Source organism: Corvus cornix, chromosome 10 (assembly GCF_000738735.6).
Source record: "Corvus cornix cornix isolate S_Up_H32 chromosome 10, ASM73873v5, whole genome shotgun sequence".
Taxonomy (NCBI): Eukaryota; Metazoa; Chordata; class Aves; order Passeriformes; family Corvidae; genus Corvus; species Corvus cornix.
This window is the reverse complement of record NC_046340.1, coordinates 13,372,434-13,398,707: the sequence shown is the minus strand read 5'-3', so window position 1 is coordinate 13,398,707 and position 26,274 is coordinate 13,372,434. Positions and strand designations below refer to the sequence as shown.

Sequence of the window (26,274 nt, the reverse complement as noted above, 5' to 3'; positions counted from 1 at the left end):
AAGGTGAATTAAAATACTACTTCACAGATTCACTTTTTCAGTGAATCCAGATTGTGATTGCTCTAAATAAATTTTAGTTTTGTTAATTTAGTTTTCCAGCTGTTAGCTTTATTCTCATGAGTATTACAGAGTCAGTTGGTGGTATAAAGCACTTTTATCTGCATCTGTGTCAAAGAGGCAGTGCAGGTAGAAGAACTATAGGTATTGTTTTGGGAAATTCTGTGTGTCACACGAAGGCAACCTTCCTTTCTGGAGCTGAAATGCAAGAACTAGAGTACTAATTGACTGCTAAATACAAACCTGAGTTTGTAAATGGATAAGAAAAATGCAGCTGTTAATTAAATTCTGCCTTTCTTGCTATGAAGCCTCATGACAAATCCCAAAGAGGAAATCTTCAATACCCCTCTGAGTGTCACTTTGCAGAGTATAACCATGCATTGCTTTATTTCATTTATAATATGAAAATATAAAAATCATATCTAAAAATAACCTGTTTTGGTTTTTTTCAGCAAACAAGAGCATGACTCTTCAGATGAAACAAAAGAATGCAGTAGAAATCAAACTAAAAAAGTTGCATCCATTGAAAAGAGTGAAGACGACTCCTCACTGTCAAATACAGAAAATGTTCCTAGTTTGGAACTCCCTGGCAACAGCTCAAAGAATTCTTTGCATCAGAAAAGAGCATACTGTGATTCAGCCAATAACAAACAGTTAGTAGATGAGAGACAAAAATGTATTCCTGATGAAAGTGAGATGAAAACGTGCCAAAGTTCAGATGACGTTGTCCTGAATGAGCAGACTAAAGCGAGTACCTTGGATGAAACTACGCTTTCAGCAATGAACGTGAGGGACTTAAAGCTGACTTTGGGTGAAGATGTCAGTTTTGAGCAGTTCTTGAGAAAGAGGGACGAACTTGAATCTGTTAGTTCAGACATAAGTGAACAAGGCAGTATTCATTTGGAACCTCTAACTCCATCAGAAGTACTAGAGCATGAAGCTACTGAAATTCTCCAAAAAGGTAATGTCACACCTTCATCAAAGAAAGCAGGACAGCTTGCTGAACAAACAGATGAGACTTCTAGAGAAAGCAATCCCAGCAGAATGGAAACAACTGTAAACAAGACAGATGAAAATGAAGCAAGCTGAAATTGTGTTAATTTTATTGTTTGTTTTAAACTATGGTGAGAACACCATGGACCATTCCTGATAAGTGTGCTCGTGGATGCTAAATATTAAAAAGTTTAAAAGGGAGAAGAGAAGAGAAAGGGACACCAAAGGGAAGTTTGCATATGGAGATGGCATGTATGTGTATGTATGACTGAATTCATTAGGCTTCAAAAAGGTAACACGTTCAAATGTATCTTTCTGTCTCTTGGATGTGATATATTATTAGATTGATACTTGAAAAGAGGGATAAATTCTAATTTTTTTATAGTTAACTAGCCCAGGATACGGTGATTTGTTCGCCCAAAAAGTATTTTTCTAAATTCTTCAGTGTGAATATCATTGAACTGGGGATTGAGTAGGAATTAACTTCTGATGCTGATATGGAGCACACTTGTAATGAAGGTTATTGGTCTGCTGATAGCTTAGGTAAATATAAACCTTGGGACTTGGTGTCACATTCCTGTCTGTAAAAGCAAGTAAACAGAAGTATATTAGTTTGTGCACCTCTGTACAGGTGTAATTCTGCCAGGCTGTAAACTTACCTTAATAAACTTTCAGTGAAAGTGAAATTATTACAATAAAAATATATATTTGTGGGGTTTTCACTGTGCAGGCTGTGCAGAAATACCGAACATAACTGTATAAAGTAGGACATAATGCTGAAAGTACTGTAGCTGTTAGGCTTTTACTATTGGTTTAATTATTCTTAGCTGTAGACCCATAGGAATGGTCTGTAAGTCACACCAAAGTATGGTTTAATGCAAAAATGGTTTTAAGCAGAAATAAGGAAAACTCCAAACTGGAAACACCACCTGGCATGAGTTCTGCCATTTTGCAGCTGCTACTGGCTAACTTAAAAATAGAACACAAGGGCATATAAAGCAGAATTGTACAGTTTAATTTCAGGACTTTTTGTAGTCTAAGTTATGTACAGAAAGATGGCTGCTGGTTTTGGTTTGGTTTTTTTGTTTTGGGGTTTTTTTTTTGTTTTCTAGTTAGCTAGATTTAGGAATGCATATGATTAACAGTAGCTTGCTCTTTTGATTTCATTGCTCCATTTGAAACATTCAGAATGTGCTTTTGACTTACAGTTTTGTTTTTAATGAATGTTAAATGTTTTGAACAGCTGTTGAAACACTGCTGTAAATTATTACTTTTTGAGTAAATATTTGCAACAAAAGTTTGTCTTTGTGTATAATTTTATGCTCAGCTGGAAACTTTGGGCTTAGGTTTCTCCCATTTTTTAAAAAGATTTAGTGGCAGTTCCCAAAAAATAAGTAACTTCAATATTGTGAATTTGAGATGTATGTTTCATTGGGGATTTTTGTTAGTTTTCGGTTGGTTGGTTTGTTTATTTTATTTTAGACTTAAATGAGCAAGTGCCTATGCATAAACATTTTTTGTACCTGTGTATTGTGGTATGATGTGCTAACCTTTCCAGACTATACAGATATTTTTCTGGCCCATCAGCCTGCAACTGAAGTTTCCTCTGTCCTCTTAAGTTCACCGAGCTCAGCTGCTAAGTGAGTCTAACAGTATTAAAATCGAGAGACTATCCAGCTTACTACTGGAGCCTCTAAATAAACCAGATCTCAACAGCCTCAAAAGTTCCTTCAAGCTCTAAAGAGATGTATGATTTACATTTTGGACTGCATCTTCATTGTCATCCATGCATGTGTAGAAGACTTTTAAAAAAGAAAAGTGGAACAGTTTACATACTCACAGCTCTTTGAGATCTGCCACTTTAAGAACTTCAAATACCATGACAGATGAAAAAGCTGAGAAGAATAAGTTGCATTATTCTTTTGTTTTTTAAAGATTTTAGTGAAATCATTAAATAGTGCTTTGGTTAACCGGTCTGATGTCTTCATGCTTTTACACATGGAAGATTACTCATTGCAATGCTTTATTTTATGCAGTTTAAAGCACTTTTTCAGCTACAAAACTGGATGTGTATGTTACCAAGGGAGTTCCTGAATGCATCTGTGTTGAAAGCCAGGGAAATCTGTAGTAGTTTTAATCCAGTTGATGATCTTCCATGCAAATTATATATTTTGAATAATGCTCTGATATGTGGTGTTAGAAAAGATTAAGTTCAACTGGAACCAGTTGCAATACTTGCAGTTTCCTCACATTTATCTTTTATTATGCAATTAAATTTTTCAAACATTTACCACTTTAATAAGAATTTGGAAGGATTTGGCCACATGGTGTTGAGAAAAGGTGGAAAATAGAACTCAAAGTTAAAAATCTGCATATTTGGCAGAATTATATCTTGATCATCTCAGATGCTTATTATATCAAGCATTTTTTGTTTCAAACCATGTTGACAATACTTATGCAAAGGGTAGTGTTAGGGATAAACCACTCAAATATCTTCTGGTCCTTCTGAAGGAAGAGGTGAAAGAACTCGATTGTTCTAGCAAGAGCATCAGATAGCTTTTCATAGGCAAGGAAGGTATATAATGAAAACACTGGCATAGTATTTTTGTGAAGAGAAAAACTAAAATTCATTACTCTTTTTCCTATATGAAGTAATTGATTTGCTCCCTAAATGCTGTAGGAAACTGCACAAGTACAAGGATTAATTTCCATCATGTTATTTGGGAGGTTTCCCTGAGATAAGTTAAATTCACACTTTTGGTAGAAGCTGCTCTGGAGGATCAAGTTTCATTAATGCATTTTCAGTTAATTCAACATAACTTCACATGATTCATTTTGGTGTTTCTGAGTTATTTAAAAGTTGTTTTTCCATCCAGCCATCAGTAGTTCTTACACTCTGTCACCTCTGTTTTGTACTGGGGAAGACATTTCAGTTCCAGTTTTCATTGCCTTACCAAAAAACAGTCACTTAATTCTTGGTGTCCTTAGTAGAATCACCCTTTCCCCTCATCTCAAGAGCTTTATCATACTTGCTTGAGTAATCATTGCAGATTGTTTATATAGTGCTTATTTTTAGGGAAGTCGTGTGCCATGTGCATGCTGTCTACATTATTGACATCTAATGGAGAACAGCAGTCATGATCAGTGAATGCTCAGTCACTTGGATCTTCCTCAAGTGCAGCCAGTGTCTGTTTACCTTGTGCAGCTTGGGAGAGAAGCTTTGGTTGACCTGTGGTTCAGATTTTGCTAAATGGAATGGCTGAGTAAACACAGGGGAAAAAAAAAATCCAGTTGTAGCACATACTGAATTCTAAGTATTGAATGATGTATTTTAAACAAGAAAGTTTATAACAATATATGTCTATTTTTCTTTTCCTGGGGCAGAGTGAGAGAGAGAAGAACCCTGCACAATACATGTTAAATCTCATTTCTGTGGTGCTTTACTTCTAGAAGGAATCAGAAACTAAAGGTCAGGGTAAAGAATCTTGAGTAATGCTTGTATTCTGCAAAACCTTAAATAAAAGATCTTAAAGCTTTTCTGCAGGCATTAAGCATTGTTATTTATATGCTGGCATGCAGAAAGCAGTTATTTTTTTATGTTGTTGGGTATACAAATATTCAACTAAAGACTGTGACCATAGACTATCACAGCAGAATTTTGTTACAGACCACTTAGAAATTTTTGTGTAGGGCAAATTTATACATAATTGTTCTCTCTTTGTTTTCATTAGTATTGATTTTTGCAGCTTATGAACTTACTTTGTCTAGTTGCATTCTGTATATTTTGATGTATGCTTCATATGCCCTTAATAAAAAAAGGTAAGTATGTTACAAGATTACATTGAATGATTTTTGCTTTTAATAAAATGTTAATTCCAGTTTCAATGTAGTTCAGAAGGACAGTTCTCAGTTCCTTACTGAAGGCTGGCATGTTATCTCCTTTGAACGTTATGTTTTTATGCAGGATTTTGACTCTAATCTTCCTTATTAATTCCGTGCTGAAAGGGAAAGTATGTTGACTGGTATTTCATACTAGTTTACAGATACTATGCAGAGAGTTCCTTTGAATTTTGGATCACTGTTGTAGCTCTAAGACAACTAATTAAAACTTTTTATTCAGTCATTTCATTGACCCAAATTAACCTTGTGAAGCTGATATTTCCTTTTTGCACCAGATTAAAGAAAACAAAAAAGTGGAAAATGTTTATCTGTGAAACACTTACTTTGAGGGAGGTGAATGTAGTTGTGCCTTCAAGGTGTTATAAAGCTAATGTGTTTATTGACATAAAAATATGCTGGGTTTGTTGAGGGGCTTTTTACTGTTGAAACCATTATATCAGAGAGGCTGAGTTTTTTCTGACAACCAGAAAGATAACTGTGATGTTACACCTATATCTGCATTTATGTTTGGACAAATTTATCTTCATATTAAGAAAACTGAATGCTCAAATTACATGTGTGGGTTGTAATCTGGCCAAAATAAGATCAAGTCCATGATCAAAGCCAGTAACTTTTCAGGAAGCAATTCTTCATTTTTAAGCAGCATTACTAAGTTGCTTATATTATGAATCTAATGTAAAGAAACTGCATTTCATACATTAGTTCACTAGAGTCTTAGTGTTAGGCATTTAAGTCAAAAGAGCTGTTTTCCACAAAAACTTTTGTGAATATACTGGTTTCTTTATGAAGCAAGTTGTCTCATACTGACAGTGTGGTAGCCTGGAAAATATAACCTTCATATGTTCTGCTCATAAATAGTGTAATTAAGAATTAATCCTTTTGACTAAAGGAAAAACACATGTGGGTCTGTTCTTACAGCCTCTTGTGAGTTTTTCATATGGATCCATCATGATATTCTAGCAACAAATTGAAGCCCTTGTTTTCCTCTCTTTTAGTGCTGTAGAATTGGAACATGAATGCTTAATAGTTTTTAAATTGAATGTATTTAAATTACCTGTGTGTTTACTGCCTGAAATGAGGATTGAATTTTGTGTACCAGTTTCTCAGGTTTTCAGATGAGACTTGTCTTTCCACCTAATCTTCTTGGAAAGACTTCACTACTTCTTGGGGCTAGCAAGTCGATGGCACATAATATAATTTCCCAGGTTGTTTAATGAAATCCAGTGTATTTGTTAGATATCATTTAAGTGGGACAGACTAGAGGGCGTCAAAATGAATCCCCAGTACTGTGAGTAATTAGGAAGAATTCAGCCTTAAAGGAAAACTTCAGAAACACTGAACTTGATAGAGAAATGGTGGCAGTATAGGAAGTCAGGTGAAGTCTTAGCTACATTGGTCTGTTCCTGCATTGCCGTTACTTTTCTTTGTGTACACACACACAGAGTTGTTTATGTGCAACTATAATGAAAATATAACTTGGTTTTATTTTCCCTGATGTACCTGAACAGAGTAATAAAACACAAAAGCGATCTTGCTTTTTATCACGTTAAAAATGAGGAGAATTCAGCAGCAATCCTGAGGCTGTTTTGAGTATAAAGTTGTCTAAACAGATTGTTCTAAAATTGCCATTATACTTGAATTAGAGCATCTTGCTAATCCAAGCACGCTTCTGACTAGGTGACATACTCAGTGAAGGGAAATGGGATTTCATCTCCGCTCTCCACAAAAGCAGGTGAGATGTGCAGTAAGGAAGCAGGGCTCCCTGAGGGCTCTGGGAAGCACTGTTCCTGTCCACGACCACTGTGCCTCTCAGACTGTTGCTAGGTTTGTGCACTTCCACCAGGATAAAGCTGGCCCTTCGTAGTACAGTTGATTCATGAGTACTGGTATATATGTGAAGGTTTATTCATTGTTGAAATGAAATAAAATTAAAAATAATTCTGCATAGAAGTGGACCCCTTCCTGACTCTGAGCTATCACTGAGTGATTTAAGTGCACTGGGGAACTGGTGTTCAGCAGTGCTATCTTGGAAGCTTTTAACATATTACTGCCTCTTTATTGCCATTTGTATTTTGCTAGTAATAAAAATATATCTGTTGTCCTCTCACATAATTAGTGGCTTATATTAATGTATTCTTTATTTAATGTGTTTACACAGTCCTTACAAATGTGTTGGTTCTTTCCATCAAAAAAAAGTATTGTTTGAGAGAGCTTACAATCTGCTTGCACTGTTACAAGAATTTCTTGGTCACATCTGTTTTATATGTATGTTACCCTGCAAAACATACATGGAACAAGGAGAGGAAACTATGAAAAAAATGTTTAGAAGGTCAGTCTTTTGCTTATCCGTAATTAGAGTGGGTAAAATATATCCACTCTGAACTGACTCCATGCAATAACAGCCACATTCTCTTCCTTATAGGCGATGGTAAAGCTGATAGGAATTCTGAACAGAATCTCCAGAGAAAATGCAAAGCACCTAACAAAGAGTGTCATTGGATTATCAAGATGTCTCATTGCAATAAAAGATCAATAAGAAGCAGCAGCAAATGGGAACTTTACTGTGAGTGGAATATAGAACATGTACAAGCAAAATGCTTCTACTTTTAGTCTTTTATTTAGTGAGAATTTGGTTAATGAGAGTAGATATATCTATCAAGAAGCATGAGATTCTGAGCAGCATCTGACAAAACTGTTACCAGCCACTTCACAGCACAAAGATTTGACCTGACTGTAAACTGATAGTCTTGAGTATGATGTACACCAATTAGTTAAAGATCAGTAATTGACAAAGGTCACTTGGTCCAAACATAGTTCCTGTCCATCAAGTGAAGTATATATCATTGCAGTGTCTGGCTCAGGGGAGGTGAAAAGCACTTTCTGCACCTCACCTGTGTTATCCACTAGTGTCTCTTATGTTTCATTTACCCTGCTGAACATGCAGAGCAGGAAATGTTCATGCTTGCTGGAAATCCAGAGAAAACCCAACAAATACTTGGGTATAAACGTAAAAAAATTGACTTCCCTACTGTGCCAGCAGACAGAATGCTGTGATTGTAGAGGTCATGTCACAGAACCATTGATCAGGCTCTTCCACACAGTGTCTAGTGGAGCTCTAGAGGAAGTTACTGAAGCTGAAAACAGCTACAAAAAAAAGCAGATTCATCTGTTTAGGTTTCACAAGAGTGCCCTTTAAAATTCCAGTGGGTTCTGCGTCAGATGCTTATATTTTTGTTATTCCCATCCATCAGCAAGTTCTGTGTTGCAAATTGTGCATGACTAGAAAAGTCAAAAGGTAAAAGTTGATTTAAAAGAAGTTCACAGTAGAATTCTTTGTTCCACACGTAGTTGTGTGAGTAAACTGAATTGACTGGGAACATGCATACGAAAAGGTTCTCCATACAGGTGCTGAGCTGGAGCAAAGGTATGAGCAGCCCTTCTACTGCCTGGGAAAGGCTCTGCCTGCAGCTGCTGTGAAGGTGAAGCAGACAAGCTTCTGTGTGTAGAGAGATGGCTGCAGTAGGTGCCTATGAAGCCACAGCTCACTGGTATTTTCACCCTTTTATGGACTGTTGCAGTATGTGGTGGGGTAAATGAATTGCAGGGTTAACCAGTGACAGTTGTGAAATGGAGACATGCTTGACTAGATGTGATATGAGAGATCAGAACTGGAGTCCCTACAGGCAATCCAGACAACAACTTCTATTCCTACAGAAGCAAGAGGGTTGTTTAGGGGGGTTTTTTATTGTTTATTTTTTGTTTGTTTTAACAATACAATATAATTTGCAAATTATTAGTGAAAATTTGGGTGAAACTCTCTGAGCTTCAACAAACTCAGTAATGGGCTAAGATAGCTTGGTTTGCAGTAGCTGTAGTGGTGATGGAGTCTGTAACCATTACAAGAGGATATTAGTGAAACTGAAAATAGGAGTAATTGGACCATCATCAGATATTAAAAAGCTCTTTGCAAAAGGGCAAAGAAAACAACTGTAAAATATTCTGGTCTTCCTAAAATGGAATTTGAGAGTCTTCTTGTCAATGAAACATGATAGGTTTATTAAATATGCTGTAGAATGTATGAGAAAGTTGGTTTTATCTGCTACAGTTTTTCTCCTTAATTTCAGCTGTATGTATGCTACTGCAGCTTCAAAACATCTGGGTACAGTGATTTTTTTCTTTTCTGCACCTGCAAGTGTAAGTACACACATAAACAAAAAAGAAATTAAATCTTTCACAAAGCCAAAGAGAAAGAAAAAACCCAACCAGGCATGAAGCTCAGGGGAGCAGTATGACAAGTGCTGAGCTGTAAACAAGCTTGAGAGGGATTTAATTCTTCTGACAAGTGCCAGTGGTAGCATCTCACATGGACTCAGCATATGCACACATTTCAGAGGGGGAATCACAGAGGACTTAATGCAAATATAAAAAAGCTCAGAGCACATCAGCCTATACCGTTCTAAAAGTAGCCTCAAAAATCAGGATGAGCAAGGGTTGTAATTATCTTGATTTTTCGGAATTTTGCCACTTGTAGGAGGGTTTGTGGTTTATGCTCACACTATAATTAGGCTTTGTAACATACAAACTACAAACTCTTTAGGGCAGGGATTGGTTCATATATTTGTAGGGCAGGTACAGTAAGACTTCATTGGGTGGTATTTTCAGGGTGATAGTACAATACAGCCACTGAGTAATAGCTGCTGTTCTAGGTTTTAAAGAAGCTTATTTTAGGTCATAAGATTTTTGTTGCTGTTTGTTAAGGAAAGAGAAATAAGATGTAATTTGGTATCCAAATTAAATTTTAAAAGCCTCTAGTGCACACTTCTTCCCTAATTACAGTCAGGTCCTTTCTTTTTCAAATAAGCTTGTAATTCCCTCATTTCTCTAGCAACATTCTGAAAAGGACACGCTACAAACCATCCCCAGCAGTCTACTTAAGCAGATTTCCCCATGGCAGTTGATGAGTTAGTGCTGCAAGATGTAGCCTGTTTTCACTTAACCTTCAGAAAGCTTTGGGATGAGTAGCACATGCTTCCTGTGCTCCAGCCACCGGATAGGTTTGGCTCATTTAAGAAATTAGACCAGTGCTCTATTCACCTTAGATCTTCAATCCGATGTTTTCTTTTCTGCTTTCCTCAGTCTGCAAAAAATTAATTTAAAGGTTACATTTACTAGCAAAGGGTTAATAATCCCTGGAGATCTGTAGGCTTAGCCAAATACTACTGTGTTGTATTGTAGTTAGCTAAAAACCTGGTTTTAACCATAGTTTAGATTTCATCGCAGAAGGTAGACTCTAGGAAGAGAGCCTCTCTTGGACCCAATCTTTCATGCTCACTTAGACGGCTGACAATTAGAAAAACATGTTCTTTTACGAAAGTTCTATTATGTTTTCAAAATGCTGAACTTTAAATTCCAGATATTTCTGGATTCAAATGTGAGATTTTGTGTGTGTGCAAATTACCTTTCATTTGTATGATGTTTCTTAACCCATTTCTGGATATGTGTTTTGGACATCCCTTTTATTGCAAGTGATTGAAAATGGGCCCGCATTTGCAATAGTTGTGAATAACCTTCAAAGTAACAATTAACAGGCTTGACTTTACCAGTGGAGTAGTTTATCACCTTTGGCATAGAAAGTGAAAGCTACTCTTTCCTTCTCTCACAAACACATTAACATCAACTGCTTTAAAATATTTTTTTATTATTATTTTTATTTCTATAATTTTTCTTTTAAGGACAAGTGAGCATAGGAGGGTCTCATTTTGTTCTGCAGTGAGTATTCTAATGGATTGCAAAACTGTAAATAAGAATTATGTCGTCTTGGACCTGTAATTATTTACTAATTGAAAATTACCTGGGTAGATTAATGAAGAGAAGAAGAACACAATATCAGAATCTTTTTTAGCAAGTGACTAGAAAGAAAATTGTTTGTTACTAGAGCAGACAGAAACTCTGTCTGAACCATCCATTATTTACAGAAGTTTTGAGAATCATGTGTATAGTTTCAAATACTGAATTAAAATCCAAGCATCTATGAATCTTGAAAGCCAAATCCTGCTGTAGTTTGGATCCTGTAGCATTTATTTTCTGTTTGAATATTGAGTATAGTGCTTCATATTGCAGAAAGCCACACAGTAGTTCTTGGCACAAAATGCTGGAACTTTGGAGAGCACTTGTGTGAAGGTAAGAAACGATGTTTCATAGCAGTGGGGATAAACATAAGGCAAATCTTTCTGTAACCAAGACAAATATCTCTTCTTAAGGAGAGTCTCTGGTTGTTTGGGGTTTTTTTTGTAATTAACAGAAATTGAGTTCGTTGAACATTATTGTATGCTCTATTATTGAAGCTTGCTCACACTTCTAGGGGGGTAACTAAAGCAAGTGAATAGCAAGCTACCAGTAGCTTACAACTTAAATCTTGCTACACTTAAGAGCAAGACAGTACTTTTAGTCCTCTGGTTGCATATATTGGTCTGAACATTCAGAAGGTTGAAAATGCTAGATTTAGTGGATTTCTCTTGGTAAAAGACAGACATTCATTCTGGGTGGTGAAGATGAGTTTTACCAGAATACAAAATTATCCTAAACCACCGACTGTGTTTAAACCTTGCTCCATTAATTTCAACCCTCTGTGGATGCATAGGCCAAACATCAGTAACCTGGAAGATTTGTTAAAGGCTTTACTCTTCTAATTCCCACTGGGGTATTTTAATGTTGACAGCTGTTAAAATTCTCAAACTGGAGCTTCACATCAGTATTCTCTTCCTCACAGACACCTGTAATGGGATTCATCTCTTTTCTTTGTTATTCCCTTTGCTCATTTAAATGTAATGTGCATTTCTCATCACACCACTGGATTAGTCTATATAAATTACTAAAATACACACATACATGAACACACATACGTTTGTCCCAGAAGAACAGAGGATGGTATTTTGGTTTTGATTAAAAAGATGGACAAAGATAAATACAGCACTATAATTCTTGTGCATTTCTTTAAAACAAAAGACTTTTTTTATTATGTGGCCAGTAGGGTGTGGCCTCTTGAGGCTCTTCCTGAGATTTTCATCTTCCCTATCCCTTCATCACTGAGCTATGTTCTAGGAGTGGAGAAATTAATTCCATTTATACTTCTGGTGCTTTACTACCACTCACAGGCTCCTCCCGTGCCCCTTCAGTTTATATTCATTGGAATTGCAGCTTTGCTAGTTTTACTTTCCTGGAGGGTTTAGGCAGATATTGGGCAAGTATTGTATTGCTTTAGGGATTACTAATTCCAGGGCCTTTGTTCTGCAAATTACGTGTAAATGGATGTGCTGATGGGTGTTTTCACCTGATGTCTGATTGAGATTCCTATGGAACCAGTCTTGTCTGCCTTCGTTCATCCACAGAGCAGGCAGCTCAGGATGCCAGCCTTGTATTTGCACGAGTGAACGCAAAATAACTCGGGTCCAGTGACTGGTAAAGCTGAGGGAGGGGCGGCTGAACAGTCCGAGACACAGCTGTGAAGCCGTGCAGCATTGTCTATTGCCACAGGCTGGGTTGGCTGGGGCTTTGGGCAGCCTGGGCTAATGGAAGGTGTTCCTGCCCATGTAGGGGGGTTGGAGTGAGATGATCCCTAAGGTTCCTTCCTACCCAAACCATTCTATGATTCCATGATAATATTGGATTTTACAGCCTATATGAGGTTGGCTGCCTTCTCATCAGTCAAGGCTCACTTTTTGTGATAAAGTGGTACTTAATCACTTAGATGTTGACAAAGATGGGGATAGATTTTGGTAGTTTAGTAATTGATTTATGGTCTTGTGAGAAAGTAATGCAAGGAAAAGATGTAAAATACTTCATCTGTACAAAATCACTTCTAGTCTGTCCTGGCTTTTTATTTTAGCTACTGGTAATTACACACTGCTATTTTAACTGTGCAACTTCAGCCTTTTAATCCCAACCCTTACTGTCATTTTTCACTTCACAGCTGCATGCAGAAGCCCAACCCAGTATAGATGGTATAAATATGGTATACTTTTCTTATCTAGATAACAAAAAATCCTGTAAAAAGTTGACAGTGAGAGGTTGGAGAAAAGAAAGGATTTTAATGGATCCAAGTCTGAAATATGGAGAATAAGTAACTTTCTAAAATTAGCCCTCAATGAAAATCAGATTAAGCAGACAATATATAGTACTTTTTGTAGAAACAAAGTATTTCCTTAATTTCCATTCCAGTGTTTTCATTTACAAGGATGTTCCTGAGCAAATGACCAAGGTGTAATTCTCCAAATACAGGCAGAAGCATCAGTCATATAGAACAGAAGATTTACTTTGGAACAGTACAGACAACTTCAGAGGTATAAAAAAAAAAAATCCCTACAACATATTTTGCATGAATAAAGAAGGTAGGTTTTGAATCTTGTTATTATTTTCGATGGTGTAAAACTCATTTACATATTTGAATAGCAAGATTTTGACATCTCATCTAAAACCTTTTCCTGACATAAAAGCAGAGAGTGCACAGTTTCTAATAATAAAAATCTTTACTCTCTTTTAACATAGGCACATAGTAGTATAAAGATACTACCTGTGCATTAAGCATAAAGAATATGTTGTCTTGTTATAATGTGTCAAAATATTCTTTAATGAAGGAAGGTATCTAAAATGTACAAAGCAGGATAAACCAGCTACTAATACCTTCGTTACTGTCTATCAACAAATGACAGTCCTACCAGTAAATGAATGAGCTAGAAGGGATAAATGGACAGGTTATAGAAATTGCTTTCACGGTCATCTCTGAACACAGAAGATGCAGTTTTAAGCTTTCAAATTTCAATGCAGTCATTTTGGCAATAGGAACATATGAACGTATCAGGTGTCAAAAAATGTCTTACTCTTTATATTCCATAATTAAGCTTTGTAGTATTTTTTAAATTTTAAATACCCATTGTGAAATATCAGTGAGTTCTACCCTTTCAAACTGTGTGGCCGCTAGCATTATTATGGACTGTAGAATTCAACCTGCTAATTAGACTTCTAACAAGTATAGTTGACGGGGAGGGGTTGGCCTTCCAGAATTAATGGACCTCTTTGTCTTGCTTGAGGCATATCAGAGCTTAATACCATGAACAAAATGCTGATCTGACCTTTGGTTCCAGGATGTGATGCTGGGTCATAATATTTTTGAGGTTCATTCCAATAATAAATTACAGTTTTAATGATGGCTCTGCAAACATATGGCAAACAGAAGACACTTTTCATAGATTAAAACAACATAGCTTCCATTAAACCTCTGGAATAACTAAACCCAGTAACTTGTTAAACACTGAAGTGTTTGTTTGTTGTACTTTGTTTAGTTATTTAACACCTGCCTCCTTCCTGCTTTTAGGTATAATCAGCATTAGAAATACTATTGCTAATCAGGTTGTCCAATCTTAAAGCATATATACAGTTCCTGCTACTTTGAAACTGTTCTGCTGCTGCTTCTTTAAAGCTCCATGTGATGTTTACCTGCGAAGCAGTGAGACTGTATTTCTCATAAATTAATTTATGAATATTTATATACCAGATGGTTTTTTAAGTGCTAGCCAAAACTGATGGTGTTTTAAACCAGAGTAATTGAGAAAGATTGAAGAAACTCATGGAAATATCCATGATGGGGTAGTACATTTGTGACTTCTAACAGCCAAATTATTTATGCATTTGGAAGTACAATCCTTGAGCTTCTCATTCTTGATTGTACATTTGATCCTGTAGTTAGCCTGTGCTTTTAAGAGCATTCTTATTGCTGTATATAGCATAAGATTAGCAAAGGCTGAAGGTATGATGACGCCATTGATATGAGTATCTGTCCACAGTGTCCCTCAGAAGTCAGACCCTGACTGTGCACACTTTGAAAGACAAAGTCCTTGAGATGTGGGCAAAGAGGGAGCAGGGGAAAAGTGATGGTTTACTGTAAAAGGTGCATTCCATCCTCCCTTAAGTTGTGTCTATTTTATGCAGTTTAAATTAGCTACATGTCAGTACATATATTTTGATGTATTTGCTCAAACATTTTGTCAATTCCCAAGTAGCATTTGCTAACAGACTGAATTTTGGTGCCATCATCTGTTGGCCATGTACAATTGCAGCATGGGCAGATGGGGATCCTGAAATACTTCTTCTATTGCTTGTTTCACATCCAGTTTCATTTCTTGTGCTCACACCTTATGTATTGTGCTTTGAAAAAACAAACACATACAGAAGTCTATACAGTGGAGCAGTCATTGTCTGTTGGGCTGGATGTCGTATGTGAATATTGGCACAGACAAAACAGGCTTTTTACAGGGAAATAAACTAGACAGTGTGGACTCTAGAACTGCATCTATAAAGCTGATTTACATAGCCACTTTATGTCAAAAACTTTAGGTGGTCCTGATATTTGGCAGCAACAGTATGTATTGTAGTTTTCTGTTTGGAAACTTTTGCTTTATTTCAGTAAAGAGTTTGACCTGCATGAGCAAAACTGTTTGAAAGTAGTTAATAGGGACTTAATTCTGCTCTAGAAACTAGAGCTAAAACTCCATTTTTTGGGGGGAGTAAAGTATCTTGCCAGTATTGTGTGCTCTCTTCAAGACTAGCTTCTGCAGAAAGATGATTAGTTTCTTTGCTTTATCAAAGTGGTGTCTTTACATCCAGCAGCTCATCCAGAGACAAGATTTAACATGATTCTTACTTGCTGGTAGTAGATATGTACACTGTAATCGGGCTTTTCTAGCTGTGAGGTGGTGTAGTAGTAATAATCCCTGTCACATTTGAAGCTTGTTATCACTAGGTGAAAAACTCTCTATTTGTAGCTTCAGCCTCCATTTATGAATTTCTATCCAAGTCCAACAAAAGAAAGAAGTTTGAAGATGCTGGAGAGATGTCTGGCGTAAGAGTCACAGTTGTCACAATGAAGAATGAGCCTTGGCTACACCTCAGGGCTAAGAGCCTGATGTTTGTGAATGCAAGTCATTGTCCAAAGGTGTCTGTGTCTGAGTTGATCTTTTTCCATTAACAGCCAGTACAGAGAGCTGACATGACCTCACCCTGAGGTAGATGTTTCTAACTGGCCGGCACACCTGCCTTCTATCCATCTTCAGTAGCAGGATTTTGGGAGATGCTATGGTCTGAACTTTGCTAAGATGGATCCCATACAATACAGCCATGCTGTCACTACATTTCTGTCACAGAGAAAGAAACTCCATCATGAGTATTTACAAAGGATTGTCAACTGAAAATTAATTACTTGGAAAATCCCCAAGCAACGTACTGTAAACTGGCCCAGCTCTGAGCAGAGGGTCAGACCAGAACAATGCCAGAGTCCAGTCCACCCTCAGCTTGTGTTTCTGGGTTTAAAGCAGGTACCCTTTCTCAAGGGTGAGACTCGAGGGGAAAGTTTTCTGTTGTAATGTGTGTGGGATTGCTGTGTTTGATCCTTAGCAACCAAACAGATATATAACATTTATAACTCAGTGACAGATCTGTGCTGCACAGTAAGCTGCCCAGGTGGACTCAAAACTTGTCACTGATTTTTGCACTCTCTTAATCTTCCTGTTTATTCTGTGCTTCATTAAAGTCAATCTCTGCTGGACAGACTGTCACTCAGGCTAGGCCAGTCCTGCTGTCTGCACTCTCTGGGGATCACCCTTCATCCTGATAAATGGTCTATTAGGAGAGCACGTGTCAGAGAGAAACCCTTCGTGAAGCTAAATAGATTAGAGCCTCTTCCCTCTGAAAGGTCTCAGTGGAATGGGGTAGGCGTGATCGTTAAAGCGGATTTAGAATGAGAAGACACTATTCCTCAGGATAGAAATTACTCTGAGTTTACAAAGGTATGGAGTAGTTCTAGTAAATATATAGAATGAAAACCCTCAACGTTAGCACTTGCCACCAGAACAGATGCAGTGTGATGATCTGGAAGTTGCTGAACTTTCTCATGGTACCCCACTGGGAATTGAATAGATCCAGCCTTTCTCTGTGCTTTTGTAATACCTTTCTTACCTAGTGCAATTGCCAGCATGAAGCAGCTATACAAATTTAATATTCTTGCAATGCAGTTTAGCAGCTGCAGGTACATTAGGACTGGTATAATAACCAGCAAAGGGAGGGGATTTCTGGTTCTTACAGACATCCTATCCCCCAGCTATGCCATTGTGTGAGTCATTGCTGCTCTGTCCTTGGCCCTCTAAACACATCATGGTAACAGCAAGGCCAAAAAATCCCTTGCAAAAGCAAAACCTGCCTTTGAAATAATCTGTTTACGAGCGTGACTTATGTGGCATCACACACCCAAATGCCTCTGGTCCATCTTCTGGTGCTGCCTTTACCTGGTACAGGTTTCCTCAGGGTGGGACATGGGGAGAGGAGAAAAGGGCTCAGGTTGCTCCTCTTTGTTTCTCTGTGGAGTTTGGGTAGTGGTAGGGGCAGGAGGATGAGCTCAGTTAATGCTCTGAGATTAGTAGATGTTTAGCAGAGGTTGCATCTGTTTTGCAGACCCTCAGAAGCAGCTTCAAGCTCTCAAAGCTGCTCTTGTTTTAAATTGCTTTTTAAATAATTTTTTTCTCCCCCACTTTCATCTTCCCTTTTTCTGCATTACTGAGTGAGGGTGAAGGGAAAATGGATTCAGAGCTTTTCCACACAGCTTTCTGTGTCCTGAGCAGCCATTTCCATTGGCAGCACAAGTCTCCATATCTCTGGTCTTGAGCTTATTCACTGCTCTGTGGATGTTTGGTGTTGCAGGGATGCCTGTGGGAAAGGAAAAGCTTGTGCAAAGAGTAGGCAGGTGAGATCTTGATGCTTCTTTTTTGTTGCTTGAAGGAACATGCAGAAGCTCTGATTTTCACCCTTGTTGGAGCCAGTCCAACAGAAACCTCTCAGTTCTCTTGGCACCAAAGAGAGTGGCAGGTCCTCACCGGTGGCATTTGCACCGAAAATGGGGAGGGAGTGCTGCCAGAAGACTCTCTTGTGTGAAGAGTGGCTATCACTCAGGAAGAGGATAGAAAAATATTATGCTGAGGAAGTTAATTTTAAATGAATTAAAGGAAGATAAGTTCACATTTTCCAGATGAGCATCTTTCAGGAAAAAGAAATCAAATAAAATAACAAAAAAGTTATAAACGGCAAATTCAACATTAGTTTCAATGAAAGATTAAGCAAATATTGTAGACATTTTAATAATAGCAATAAAAACCTAACCTAAGTATCATAACAATATGCATGTTGTAAACTCATGTAATCACATGCAGTTATTGTTCCTAAATTGCATCTTGCTTTTTGCAACAGTAATATATTCTCTGTCTGCCTGGGAAGATTTGGTAGACAATGGCTGCAATGATGGTACAAAAGTTGAAGGAGGTAATGTGGGGGAGTTCTGGAAGGCTCTTTTCAGCTCTCTCTTTTGTTGTCATTTATTTAAATGCAAATCTTTCAGGGAAAAAAAAGTCCAAAATCTGATAAATATTCAATAGCCTTGGTGCATTCATGAATGTGAGGCTGAATTTATGGAAATGGTGAGTCATACAGAAACTTGTCCAGGGAAACAAGGCATTTCTGTTAAAGGAAGAGCAGGGTACAGCAAAACTCTTAAATTAAGCCAAGGCCTAGAGTGTATTTTCATGTCTTCTAATTGGGAATTTTAAAGATATACTATGTAGGAAAACTGTCACTTTGGTCATCTTCAGGCAGACATAGGCAACACTGCATTCAGATAGCTGTAATCAGTGCAGCTTCTGCTCTCAGGTCCAAGAAGGACAAGTGCCTGTGATAGCCCATGATGTTACTGTGAGAAAAGCAGGTGGTTACAAAGCCTGGGACCAAGTCATCACACACAACTGGAGTCACAATTGAGGGTGTAGAGGGTGGTGTCCAGGAATGTGGTTCTGCTGTGCTGTTTCAGGTTCTGGTTTGTGCCAATAGAAGAGCCCTCCCCTGTGGAGATACAGCTAGAAAGCAGAAGTGAGAGCACTGCTAAACTCATGTCAGAAGTGGACGCGCTAACGCTGCTGGGCCGCAAACCATGGCAGGCAGTACGGCCTACCAGGAAATAGCTAGTATAAGGGAATGGCATGCTTGGTATGTACCTGTGCCGGTTAGTGCTAGCTTGTCGTTTTGCAATGTTATTAAGAAACATAGATATGGTTGTTATAGTGATTGCTGCGTATAGAAGAATCTATTTTTAGCTACTGCTCAAAAGGTATAAATACTTAGCTCTGTATCAATAAAATCGGCTTCTTGCATCCAAGCAATCTGCCCCGTCTCTTCCATTGCTGACCGTCACATGACACTCCCCAGGCCAGGATCCTCTCCCAGGGCTGGACACAGTCTGATGCAAATAGGTGCCAAAGCTCATTTTCCCTTTCTTTTCCTTGCTAAATCAGTGTTTGTACTGTGACTTTCACTCCCTGGGCAATATGCACCAAAAATGTGGCCTGAGGAGACCTTCTATTCCTCTGTCAGTCCTGAAGAGGAATATGAGAGACAGCTCCTCCACCTGAAGAACGTTATGGAATGCTATAAATATGTTAATTCTCTAATTTATTAAGGTTAAAACTTACTTGACCCATTTAAAAAATGTCACTGTTTCCAGGGTATCAACAAATAAAAGGATACCTGAAAGAGACCTACAGAAAAGCTTGGGTGTATGTCATGAATGTCATGTTATTTCATGGCTTTACATTTAAGCATCTCAGTTACTGCATCTCCTTACTCTTAGAAGATTACCAACTAGAACAGGTTCAAAACTTTGTGTAAGTGAAATCTGCAGTGCGTAAAAAGAATTCACAGTAAACATCTTTTCCTTGTAGGTAGACATGACACAAAAATGTGGGGTTTGGTATTTGTTCTGTACTGATATTGTTATTCTTGTCTATTCGTTATGTTTCTGCCATAGTTCATTTTGAGTTCATTACAGAGCTTTGCCTTACAGTATGACATGACTAAGCTTATGCTTAGCATTATTATTATATCATTTGCTTGTAAGCTCTGCCTGTTTTATTGCTGAATTATCCATTTTTAGCAATATTATTTAGAAAATAACTGTCCGCAAATGTCTAGGATTTTTTTCAGGTTTTACTCAGATCAGTTTAAACTGTTCAAATCTTAGATAAAATAAAATACAGCTTAGTAGAGCCTATAGATATAACCTTAACATTTGTTTATCACTGACTAGGACTGGCCAGAAAATTACTATTTAGGGAGGGTTTCCATACATTTTGGGATGAAAATCATCTTAATTTTTTTCCACAGCTTCTTGAGGAAAATGGGACAAATTCTCTATCTGATGCAGTTGAGGGCATGGAAGATGGATCTTCTACATCCAAAACTACTGGCTATTTAGTATTATCTATTATTTAAGATACATCTCACTTTATAGTCTACATTTCCACATACCACTTTGAAGGCACAATTTGATTATTATTGGTTGGTTGTTTTCTTGCTTTCAGTTGAGGACAAGCTGCTACAAGGACTCAGGCTTCTGTCCTCAAGCTCAAGGTGTCCAGAGAAGGATTTGTGCAGGGGGACTTCCTTCTACACCTTAGGTCTAGTCTGGCTGGACACCTTTCCCATCCTAGGTTGTGTGCAGAGTAACAGGATGCTTTGCCATGACTTGCTAAGCCACCTTGGGAGCCAGGTGGGTATTTGCTGCCTGGAAGGCAAAGAGAGTAAGTTTTTCAAATACTGAATAGCAAAATATTGAACTTCAGAAGAAGAAAGCACCCCCCCGGAAATAAAATAAAAACATATATTCCTTCAGGAAACTAGCCCATTGCATAACAAGCAGATAAGAATGAATTGTTCCTTTCAAGTCAGTTTTTAAAAGAGGAAAATATTTAGAAAGTAAATCTTGCAGTCTGGGTAAAAGCAATTTTGTTTTATGCAGCTGCCAGTGAAGAGTCCTGGTGCAGTGGTACTTGTAAGTCGTAATCAATAAACATGAATTATTTAGAAGACACAAGATAAAAATGAATGAGTATTAAACCAGAATTAATCCACCATATAAGCACTAAGCAATATGTATGTGTTCCTAGCAAATTGGTAGTGACATCCATTTGGAATCTCAGTTTACATGCATGAAAAAGGTATAAGTGAATGTTTCATCATCTAATTGTAAATAAATTTTAGCTAAAATGCATGAACTAACTGTTAAGGATCAAGTATCTTAAATTAGAATGTCTACAGTATATAAAAGCAGACATTCTGGCCAGATGGTATGAGAATAAGAAGTGACTGCACTTCAAATAAATAACCAGAAATCATGTGCAATGGGGTTCACTCGAGCACCACACATTAAAACAACCTGCAAAGAAGAGATGAGGCAGTTTAGGAGAAAAGTTTTTGTGTTGGAGGGGCAATGAAAAATCTCATTTAACATAGATACTGTGTTAGTCCCACTTTTTGCTTCTTCTGTCTGCAGAAATGAGGTCTCAACAGAGCTTTTGGATCCTGAAGAAACATGATGAGAGATATCATTCCCAACCCACTGACAGAGAAGGAAGAGGAGTAATAGTACTCACATGTAAATGAAGTGAGGCAAGGCCTGAAAAATGCTTCATGACAAGAGGAAAAATTGAGGAATTAGGAGTGTCCAAAAGAGTACTTTGTAGTACAAAGACCTGTGGGATGGGAAGAAAATATTAAACAGGTAATGGAGATGACAGAGGGTAGAGATAATTCCTCCAAAAATACTAAAATGATGTACTTGAACTACAGTTGTATCTCTCTAATATACATCTGAATAGATATGGAGTCAGGAAATGGTTATTTATAAGCTAAAGCAAAAAGTCCATTGGTATTGCTTTCAAACATAGATACTATCTAGAAGGCAAGCCCATGTAAAATGTTTTCCGAATGAACTTGGTTAAAATTTCAGAAGTATGGGTGGTTGGGAATGAGAACTTCCAGCATATCTGATAGCAGAGGAAAAGTAGAAACTGCTCATCTTAACATATCCTGTAAAATTCTGTAGGTCACCCAGGTTCAGGTTGTGTGCCCTTATTAAAGCTCCAAGAATGTTTCTGGACTAATTACAGTAAAAGTGAAGTTGTTCAACAGTGGTGTTTATCTGTTACGACAGCATAGTGATCACTGATTCTTGCATGAGTGACAGAAAGGTTAAGTTAGAGATCTTCTGAAGGAGGACTTTTTTAGCCATAGGGGACAAAAGCAGAGGAAAAAAGGACTGACAAAGGTTGTATACAAAGAAGCCTTTAATGCAGATTTGCCATAAGGCAAGATAATAGTGCTTGAGTGTTATGAACTGCAAAAACTGCATGAGCACATTATATTTTAAACACTTAATCTGTTTTACAAACTATGTACATTCTTCTGCTAAATAAGATGAATTGGGATTCAAGAAGCAGCACATCCTGACAAATCTTCTCCTAAAGGCATCCATTAATATAAATCAACAGTAGCAATTTTCTTTGATCATTTATTTGCAAGAATCATTAAGGTTTATTAGCATAATTATTCCCTGTGGGACTTCATGTCACATAAATGAAAAATGGCATTATCAATATTTAAAAGATAAGTACGTAATGTTCAGAGTACTTAAACAGTACTCTGCAGGTGGTGTCCAGCTGTAGCAAATTAAATTAGGTTTGATTTTTAAATTCTAGAGATATAACTTGAGACAAAACTAGGTTCCTTATTGTGCAAGGCATAAGCACAACACTTACTCTGTAGTTACTCATTACTCATGTGTGTAAAACTGTTATCTAATTTCAAGGAAGCAACTTGTCCTAGGATACCAAAGGGGAAGAGAATATTGCTTACTGGTGGAAATCCTTCTATAATATCACTGCTTTTCTTACTTTTAACAGTTCTATATGATGACCTGAAATTTTCCCAGTGAAACGAGACAACTTTTTCCCTCATCTCAATGGAGACATGGAGAAGGGCCTTGCTTTCCTGCAGGAGCTCTGAAACCAAAATCAGCTGGTTTCTCTGTAGTAACACTGTGATCATCTCAGTACTACCCATGAGGCTTGGCTTACAGGAGCACTTTTTGAAACAGACACAGGGACTGATGCATAGCAAAGCCTGTGGGTAACACTGTGGCGGGGACATTTCATGGACAGAGATCTGTGGGCTTTGTCTGGCCCACAGCAATGCAGAGCCAATTCACCGCTTCCATGAGGAATTTTTGTTGGAGCACAAAATTGCTGTTTTGTCAGCAGCAAAATGTATCGGTAACCACTGTGTACTCTTCTCCTCTCTAAAAGCTCTTGAATAAAACATCAATGAATTTACTAAACATGCCCCAGGACTCCTCCAGACATATCCCTGTGTGGGGCAGGGAAGCAGAGCCTGCACCAGCCTGGGGCTCATCACAAGGCTCTGCCAAGGCTGCTGGGCAGGAGGAAGAGCCAGTGTAAGAGATGGATGCAGGCAGCAGAATGACTTTCACCTTGCTCTCTGACCTTTTGGGACTGATGTTTGTTTTCTGTTACTGCCCTTCAGTTGCCCTCTCCATTGGTTGGCTTGAGGTTATGGCTACGGATTAGTTTGTTTAATACTCTGTTGTTTGCAAATGACATCTTTTTTCTTAGTATTCTGCTCTTTGCTAAGCTCCCCTTTGGAGCTCCTCAGTTTTTTAATTATTCACAAAAGCTGAACTGAACTCTTTGGAATTAATTGTGTTTGGTGGTATCTTGCAGGAATGAAAGGGGTTCTGCTTTCTTCTAAGTACATTTCTTGGTGCTTTCAAGTCTCCACTCAAGTTAGAACACATGCCAACACCTGGACTTGGTGCTTCCCAGGAAATAGGCAGTCCCCAGGAAGAATATGCCATCTCACCCTTTTGCTTGGTGTGTACTTTTTTATGGGTGCTGCTATAGGAAGAGTAGTAAACCTTAGTACTTAACAGTTTATTTCTCAATATGTCGTTCACCTTTGGAAATTATAAATCTTCCTTCCAGAGGTGTGTGTTCTGATGGCATTGCATACAAAATACTGAAAAGGAAACTGATCTGCTCAGTGCTTAATGACAGCCAAAATCTGCTGGGGGGATGATGATCACTGCGTGGAGGCCATGTCTGGTTTTAGTTTTCCCTCTGCCCATTCAGTTGGGCACTTTAGCAGACAAGCTTGCAGGCTGGTTACTCAAATGCCTCCTCTGCACCCCGCACAGAAAAGAAGGATAGACTAGAATAGGAAAAAATCTAATCTTTCTTTCAAACTAAAAGCTACAAATGAAGCTTGTTGTCTTGAAGGACACTTCTGACAAACACTTGTATCAGAGGTCCCATGTCAAAGTCTCAGTAAATATATACCTTTTAAAAACCTTTTACAAACAGTACTTTCATGCTCATAAACATCCAGATTCTCTACCAAAAATCTTCTCCATTCACTTTCCTAAGTAAGGACTCGGTCCTTTTGCTTGAATTTACGATCTCTGTTCTCTTTCATTGGTTATGATAGGTAAGTGGATAAAGGTCTTGCTGCAAAAAACCAGAAGTGTCATTATAGCAATGTTTTACAACATTCTTTATAGAAGAACTATATTGCTGTACCTAGACCAGGTGTTTAAAAAAAATTCGTAGAGGTGAAGCAGAAAGCCTGGTATTCTCAGCAGAAAGCACTTGCGTGCTCCCCAGTGTTTGCTAGTTGAATTAAAAGAAGCACGGTGGATGTGGCTCTCTAATTGGGTTCAAATCACTGAATGCTGGCAAAGTGGTGCCAAACTCACAGGAAAAGAAAACTGAGTTCTACAACTAAATACTTACTAAACCCACATTTGTCACATCAGAAACAGATGTATTTTTGTTGAACACATTAGAAGCACTGAGTATTTTTGTTCCTTGTAATATTTTTGTTTATTGTCTGTAATGTCATGAGTAAAAGATTGCTTCTGCCTACTGCTGCTATGGGACGTGTTTTCCCTACTACTGCAGTATAATTTAAAAAAAAAAAAAATTAGTACTAAGACTTTGTTGACAGTGATAGCCCCTTAGCTCCTAAATCTGCTATCCCATCCATCACTAATCTCAAACAATGCAAGCATTAGTTTCTCTGTGACTTATCTGGGTCCTTAGTAGATCAATAGCACAGCTCAGATGTTTCAGACTCTTCCCTGTTAATTTGCATTTGTCTTTTCATCCAAAGAAGGTAAACTACCTCACAGAGAAGCTGTGTTATCCCCAGTAGTGGTTTATAATGTTGCCAAGTCAGCATGACCCACATATCTCAGCTGGAATGCATTTGTCACTGTCTCATGTTATGATTATCTGGTAAAATGCCCTAGAAAAGATGTAAACTTGCAAAATGGCTTCACCATTTTCATTTAATGACCTTTTCTGCCGTGTGTTCCTCCATCACCTTCAACTGAAACTGCTAAATAAAGGGAACTTACTTTTTCCCTTTAATGCTCCATTTCATCATTTTTGCCATTAGCTTTCCTAAGCAGTCTTCACTTCTGCTGTCAGGAGTTCATCAGTGGGTGCTGATACTGAATTTAAGAACTGACTCATTTATTAAGATGCTGTGTCAACCCTGAGATAGGACTGCTGAGTTTAACTCTACATTTGTACAATTGGCTGCTGATTACCTAAAGCTTTTCAGGCTCTAGGAGGGTTTAATGCTCTTAGGAAAAAGGAATGAGAATCAGGTCACTGACCTGTAGCTGTAACCAGGCTGCTGCAAGAAGAAATGCTCTATGGAACAAGAGTTTGATTGCAATTATGCAGCAGGGACTCATTCCTTTCCATATTATAGGAAGGTAGATATTTCATTTATCTGGTTTTCTAAAAACTTCATAAGCTATGTAATGAAAGAAAACTGAAATATAAACACACTGGATTTCTAAGAAGTCTGACCCAGCTGGTTGCTAAAACAGTGCATTTTTATTCTTCTTCAGAAGAGCAGAGCAACTCTGCCTGGACTGAACTCTGCTCTGTATGTGTGAAATTTGTAGGTCTTTAACTGAGAAATTAATCAGTGCTATCAAGGAGCTCTGCTTTTGACATGAGGAGAAGGTAGGTCTGTTTTCACCACAGTGCTTGATTTCTTCCCAAATAGGAAGGTACGAGGGAGGCCCCTCCAGGGAGGGGGGGTCACTTGCTGTGACTGCACAGCTGGGAAGAGGAGCAGCAAAAACAGGTGCTTGCCTCTCAGGTGGAGCAGGAGCACCCAACTGAGATGACCTTGACGAGGAGAACGGGATGTGCTAAGAGGGCCTGGCACAGAAGTGCTTGGCCAGGTGCAGGTGTGTGGAGAGCCAATAGGGAGATGCAGCCAGTGCTGGAGAGCAGCAATGGTTGCAAACTGAAAAAGGGGAACTTCTGGCTGGATGTAAGGGAGGGAACAAAAAAAAAAAAATTA

At 38.0% G+C, this 26,274-nt stretch overlaps 1 protein-coding gene and 1 long non-coding RNA gene across 8 annotated transcripts in view; both read left to right on the top strand.

The window, feature by feature from the left end:
- ZNF280D (zinc finger protein 280D) overlaps positions 1 to 3,024 on the top strand; it is a 50,067-nt gene extending 47,043 nt beyond the window's left edge. For 6 of the 7 annotated variants that reach the window (XM_039557555.1, XM_039557554.1, XM_039557550.1 and 3 more), the window contains one exon: positions 510 to 3,024. In XM_039557555.1, the coding sequence (XP_039413489.1) occupies positions 510 to 1,146 (637 nt within the window). In that variant the 3' untranslated portion in view covers positions 1,147 to 3,024. The remainder of the gene's footprint in view (positions 1 to 509) is intronic. The other variant, XM_039557553.1, reaches the window with a different exon arrangement.
- Positions 3,025 to 19,200: 16,176 nt separating this feature from the next.
- LOC109143428 lies at positions 19,201 to 25,497 on the top strand. The gene is made up of 3 exons (XR_002043579.2): positions 19,201 to 20,584; positions 21,368 to 21,595; positions 22,776 to 25,497. It is a non-coding gene; the product is annotated as an uncharacterized LOC109143428 (long non-coding RNA).
- The last annotated feature ends 777 nt before the right edge of the window (positions 25,498 to 26,274 follow it).